General features: G+C 40.9%; 1 protein-coding gene across 16 annotated transcripts in view; it reads right to left on the minus strand.

The window, feature by feature from the left end:
- Window positions 1-6000, minus strand: part of Syne1 (spectrin repeat containing nuclear envelope protein 1) — a 373023-nt gene that overhangs the window by 190693 nt on the left and 176330 nt on the right. For all 16 annotated transcript variants that reach the window (XM_048800010.1, XM_015502320.2, XM_048799993.1 and 13 more), the window contains 3 exons: window positions 4612-4765; window positions 1941-2084; window positions 982-1146 (listed from right to left, as the gene is read on the minus strand). In XM_048800010.1, the coding sequence (XP_048655967.1) occupies window positions 982-1146; window positions 1941-2084; window positions 4612-4765 (463 nt within the window). The remainder of the gene's footprint in view (window positions 1-981; window positions 1147-1940; window positions 2085-4611; window positions 4766-6000) is intronic.

The following is a 6000-nucleotide window of genomic DNA, read 5'->3' on the forward strand; positions in this document are numbered from 1 at the left end:
TCCAAGTTGAAGGGACATCTTTCCCAATTATGAACCAGTTTTAATCCTGCCTGACAGCTCGTTAGGAGGTTGCTACACACTACTGATGGGGCATGGAGTGGTCTCATTGACTATTCTCCAAATCTCTATCATATTCCTGGGAACCCCTTCTTGGGGCATGCTACTGACTCCTCCCCACCTCTCATGGTAAGATTAAGGGCCCCCTCTTTGATGACACCATAAGATCCCTTGCATTAGTATATTGTTGGCCTTACCTCATTATTATAGCTGTCTACCCTATGGGTTTGCATTACTTACCAGATTGCAAATTCCTCAAAGGAAGATATAGATATAATAACTCAATCATTCGTACCTGAAGAAACTAGTAAGGCATCTGCATTCTGTTAGGTATTCAATGAATGGAAGGAATGAGTAAGTAGAAAGGTTACTACCCCTTTCCCCAATGTCTGACATCTCACCGTAGATTGCAGCTAATTGGCCTGACAGCCAATAATTTTTCTAGCTCTTCTAGTTCTTCTTCTAGAACTCTGACTCTGGGTCTATATCTTCAGCAATGTGGGAGGTTCTTCTTGAAACTAGATTGTCCAAGATATTTCTACCAGTTTGTCTCAGAGTAGCATCACATTTCATCAATTCCTGTGTATGTCCCACATACAAGACTCTTTCAGGGACACGCAAAGCAGGAGTGTCAGTCACTACCATATTCTAGATCTCTGGCTGCTCCTGTTAGGGGCCACCTTGGTAGTGGGCTGAATAGCCCAACAGCCAGTCCTTCTGGTCTAAACTGCCCACAAAATGATCAACTCACATCTATTACCAAACTCCCAGAATGCTCTGGATCAAACATTACCAGGACTGTAGTTAATATGCATCAGCTCTCTATAGGACTCAAGGTCACATTAATTCAAGGTTCTATTGCTCAAAAAAATAATTCCACATTCAGAAGGAAGAATCTTTGTTTTAGGATAAAATAGATTTTACCTGAAGGTCCCGCAAGGTTGTCTCATGGGTGTGTGCATCACCCTCTAGAACTGAGTATCGGTCAAGCTTTTCTTGTTCTTGTCCCAGCCACACCTGAAAGGCCTGTAGGTCTCTCTGATACTCTTGGTGCTGACGAACCAGTTTTTCAGATTTGGTAACCACTTCCTGCAATTAGCATTTAGAAGAATTTAGAGAGAAAGTGATGCATTATGATGCATAGTCTCAAAGTGCCCTATGAATCCACTTTTGGAATTTTAGAAAAGCACAATTTTTAAATCATTAGAATATGAACGCTTTCCTAGGAGAATAAGAATTTAAATTTTATTTGCAAAATAGAGAAACAAATATTTCAGAAATTAAAATGGATTTTAAGATCATTTTGTTGAATTAACTCCCTGATCTCTCATTTTTTTGTGAAACATTACACAGAATTTTTGCTTTTCATAAAAATTCACTTTTGTTAATGATGAAAATTGAATATTTTTTATTGTGCCTTAGATGAGAGTTTGGGCTCATTTTGGATTTACTTTTCTAAACTGTCAAATAAGGTAGGATATGTTCTTAAAAAGTGTTTTAATTTTCTTCATGTGGTCTATTTGAAAAATGATAAATATTATGATTATTTCTTACTTTAAAAAAAATCTCATTTTTCGATAGACTGTAGCATTTATAAGTTTTCATTATAAAGCTCCAACAGATTTTTGTCAAATTGGCACATTTCTAGAAATTTTTAGTGAATATTATTTCTACTTCAGCAATTTTCATAAATGCTTACAATATTTTGAAAGTTTTTGTTTGGTTTTGCCAGAGATGCATTTAAAATCTTAAAATCCATTTTGTTTCTATTGCTCTATCTGGTCTTACAAGGGTGTCATTACTGAATATCAGTGAGCCTTGAAATAAGCACAGCTCCAAACACCCCAGTTTGGGTGGGTCTCCAGGAGCCTGGTTAGCCATACCTTGGCTCTCTCTTTGATTGTTTGGTATCGTTCCTGCAGATCCTGAAGTTCTAACTGGGTGACATAGTGCTCTGTCATGCCCGCGCCTTTGACTTCAATGGTCTCCAGCAGGCTGCTATGACTCAATACTTCTTCATTTAACAACTAGAGAACATTTAAAATAAATAAATAAAACAGTTACTCCATGTACCACTGTATCAGTGATACTACTAAACCTAAAATACTTTAAGTGCATAGTTGACAAGTGACCTCAAGTCACCCATCCACCTATCACTTTACACATCTAAATGATATAGATACACATGTGAATATACACAGGCATATCTGTCTTTGTGTATATTTCATATCTGCTCCAGATCTTCCTTTAAGATACTATTTTGCAATTAACTATTTTAAATTTCTACTTGGCTTTCTCAAACTTAATCTCTCCATAAATGGGCTGCTCAATTCTGCCCCATCCCCATTCTGCCCCAGCTCCTGTACAACGCACTTCCCCTTCAACCTCTTTTTCAAACAGTAAACGCTACCACTTCCTCCCAGATGGCTAATCCAGAAATCTGGAAGTCTTCATTGTTCCTGCCTCTCCATCCTTCTATCCATAATGAAGCCCTGTTAGTTCCACCTACCAGGAGATCATGATACTGTCCCCACATCTCCTGTAAGCTCCCTAGCCCAGGCGCCCTCATCCTTCACTGGGACTTTGCAGCTGTCTCCTAGACAGAGCTCCTGCCACCAATTCTTGCCCCATCCTTTGTCCCATACTCCCCACAGATCCCTTTGTGGTAAAATGTTTCAGGATTGAAAAAGAAAACATGTTACTCCCCAGCTTAAAATACCAGTTATCTCCCCATCTGTGGCAGGAACGAGTAGAAAACCCTCAGGGTCACCGCCATGGAATTACACGTGGTCAGGTCCCGCTGGACCTGATCACCCCGTGGCACCTTTGCCTGCTTCTCTCTGGTCCAGCAGTACCCTGCCTTCCTCTGCATCACTGATTGCACCAGGTCCTTGCTTCTTTCAGGGCCTGTGCCCATTCTACTTAATCTGTCTGGAATTGTCTTTCCCCAACTGCCTCCCAGACTACTTTTTCTTTGCTAAGTCTTTTAGGGCTTAGTATACATTCCTGTTTCAGACCATCCCTGTGACTTGATCTCAAAAAATCTACATTAGCCCTTTCCAAATTACTTCATCTCACATTCCATAGTACTAACTTACTAGTTATTTATGGATTTGTTTACTTATTGCTTGGTGTATACGTTTCCAGGACAGCTTAGGACATGATATTCCAACACACATGCCCAGCTTTGCCTGTTTTATTCACCTAGAATGCAGCACAATACCTGCCTACAGCAACTTCTCAATAAATACTGATTGAACAGATATATAATTTAATTAATTAGCTGATTAATTATTTTAATAGGTAATAAATGTAAATCATTATGAAGCAGAAAATTATGATTATACTAAATTACAGATGCATAAAGAGACCTAGAATATTAAGGGACTTGCATAGGTTACATAAGAACATTTAGTCGATCAAATGACTTCCACTCATCATTTGCTTGGCATCTGAAAAAGAGCCAAATGCTTGGGAGGAAACAAAATTAAGCACCTCTAACCACTGAGGGTGAGGGACACAAAATTTACAAAGAGATATGATACAAGTGCTATGAGAGAATAGAACAATCTGAGCTGGGTTAAGAGGTACTGCAGCCAAAACAATTTCTGCACTAATTCAGAAAGGTCAGTGGAGGCTGTCAGGTGCAGAGGCAAAGTGAGGAGGCCTCGAGGAAGAAAGAGATTGTATGAGATTCAGTAAGAGAGGAGAGGGAAGGAGAGGAGGAGAGGAAGATGGCAGAGGAGATTATGAAAATCCTTACAGACCTTGGGGGAGACTAACGTTGTCTTAGAGGCAAGTGAAGGGGAGGTGTGATGTTTACCTAAGATAACAGGAGATGGAGATAAGAAGCAAGGTGAGAAATTAGGGTGTACTGGAGTTCAGGAGAACAGGATGGATCAGCAGGATTAGTGGTGATGTGACTGAGGAGGAGGAAGGAGGAGCCCGGGAAAATGAGTCAGTATGTTCAGTATGGAACCATCCACAAGAATCAAACTGAGAGTACAAAAGCTGAAGAATTTCAGTGCGGAAGGTAATAAGGACAGCTTAGGACACAATATTCCAACAAACATGCCCTGGAGCAGGGCTGTAGCCACAAACAAAAGGTTTCCCAAAGTTTATGTTTGACTTAGAAATAGTTTAAAGATCATACCCTTAATATTATTTATTTAAAAAAATCTTCACATGCAGTCCTATACAAATATGAAAATGTTATGAAAAAGTGCACATAGGTAGTAATTCAAATGGACCTGATATAAAGAAGCATTTTACTTCCTGGTGGTGAACAGTAGAGGATATGAAAAGGTCTTATTAAGTGGCTAAATTTTAAATGGTGTGTGTCCCCAAACATAGGTGTATATGATTTTCCTAGCAGAGGAAATTTTTACTAAGAAAATAATGACAAGTTAAGAAGCCATGAGAAATGATAGTACAAGGCCAAAATATAATTTATCTATGTGTGCAGTCCTGGCATGCAGGTAACATTTTTATCCAACTGTGGTATCCAAAAAAAAGCCCATAAGAGATACTTGGCACCTGAAGTCCAGCTCTAACCTTGGCTTTGCCGAGCGCAGTCACCTTCTCCCGCAGCTCTGCACACTGCCTTTCGGACTCATTGAGGCTGGCTTCCACACCGTCCATCCAGCTGGAAAACTGCCGGACGTCATCCTGATAGCTTGTCCATTTAGAAAGAGCTCCTTCAAGCTGACTGAAAAGGATTTGAAAGGAAAATATCCATACTGAGAGTCCTTAGGAGCTGACTTTTGTCATTGACTTTTGGCACACTTAGGAGTGCCTCTTTCATCCACTCCAATCAGCAGAGGATCCAGAGACCCAGGATAGGGGCAGACTGGTGAGTGGGCAGCTCGCCTGGGCTCATCGAATGCAGGTCTAGCTCCCCAGAGAAAATGCCCCCAGGAAGAGCAGGACTTTTCTGTTGAGCTGAAACTCTGGGCACAAAGAGAACCAACACTCAACTCTATCAAATCCAGCAAGACATTCAGAGCAGGGGACAAATGAACTGTACACAAACCCACAAGGCAGGAAAGAAAGAAGGAAGAAAAAGCATAGTAGCCATGTTTCATGAGATTTAAAAGTCATTAAAACACCAGGTGAAAATAGAGTAACAGTCTTTCAAGTAAATACTAACAATTATTTCTCTTGCAGAAAAGTACTTCTTTGTGTCCATACGTATGCTATGTACCTAATTCCTTTCATCCTATGAATTCCATTCATCATCTGAGCCTGATTTTCCTGCTGCAAGTTGAATGCCTCTGTATCAGGTGCTGTCAGTGCCTTGTCCTCATCCTCAGACCCCCAGTGCTCTGTTCTGCCAGTCCCTAGCTCTCTCAGCCTTAGGATGTTCTCTCATCCCTGATCCACCCTCAGAGTGAAGGCACTGCAGAGGAGGAGTGCCAGGGGACTGTTGCCCTGGGGCCAGCCCTCCTCCACCCTTTTGACTCATGGGAGTGTGTCTGCAAATGCCTCTGTTCTTGTGCCTTTGGGTGGGATGACTCTGAGGCACATGCTGTGCAACAGTTCCCTGTGTCACCCAGCCAGGTGAGTTCCTGGTGACCCACGTGGCAACCTGTTGGATAATATGCCCTTTAATGCCTGCCTCCCTTACTTGACTTTCTTTCCCACTCCCAGCTGGTATCTCCAGGGGTCATCTCCCTCATAAATACTTAGTTTTAATCAAAGTATTTCTCTATTACAAAGCACTTATTTATTTTTTTTTTAATTTTAAACAGCAAACAATAACAAAAAGAAATATGCCTTTTTAGTTAGTTATACTAAAATGTAGTCATAGTACTGTAGTTCAACATAAATGCAAGGTTATACTTGCTAGTTTCTTTTGCTCTGAGAGAGAGAAGGAAAAAGGGGTAGGGGGAGGGGAAAGACAGAAGGAAGGGAGGGAGGAAAGGAGGGAGGGAGGGAGAGAGG

The sequence above is a fragment of the Marmota marmota genome, unplaced genomic scaffold (assembly GCF_001458135.2).
Source record: "Marmota marmota marmota unplaced genomic scaffold, marMar, whole genome shotgun sequence".
NCBI lineage: Eukaryota > Metazoa > Chordata > Mammalia > Rodentia > Sciuridae > Marmota > Marmota marmota.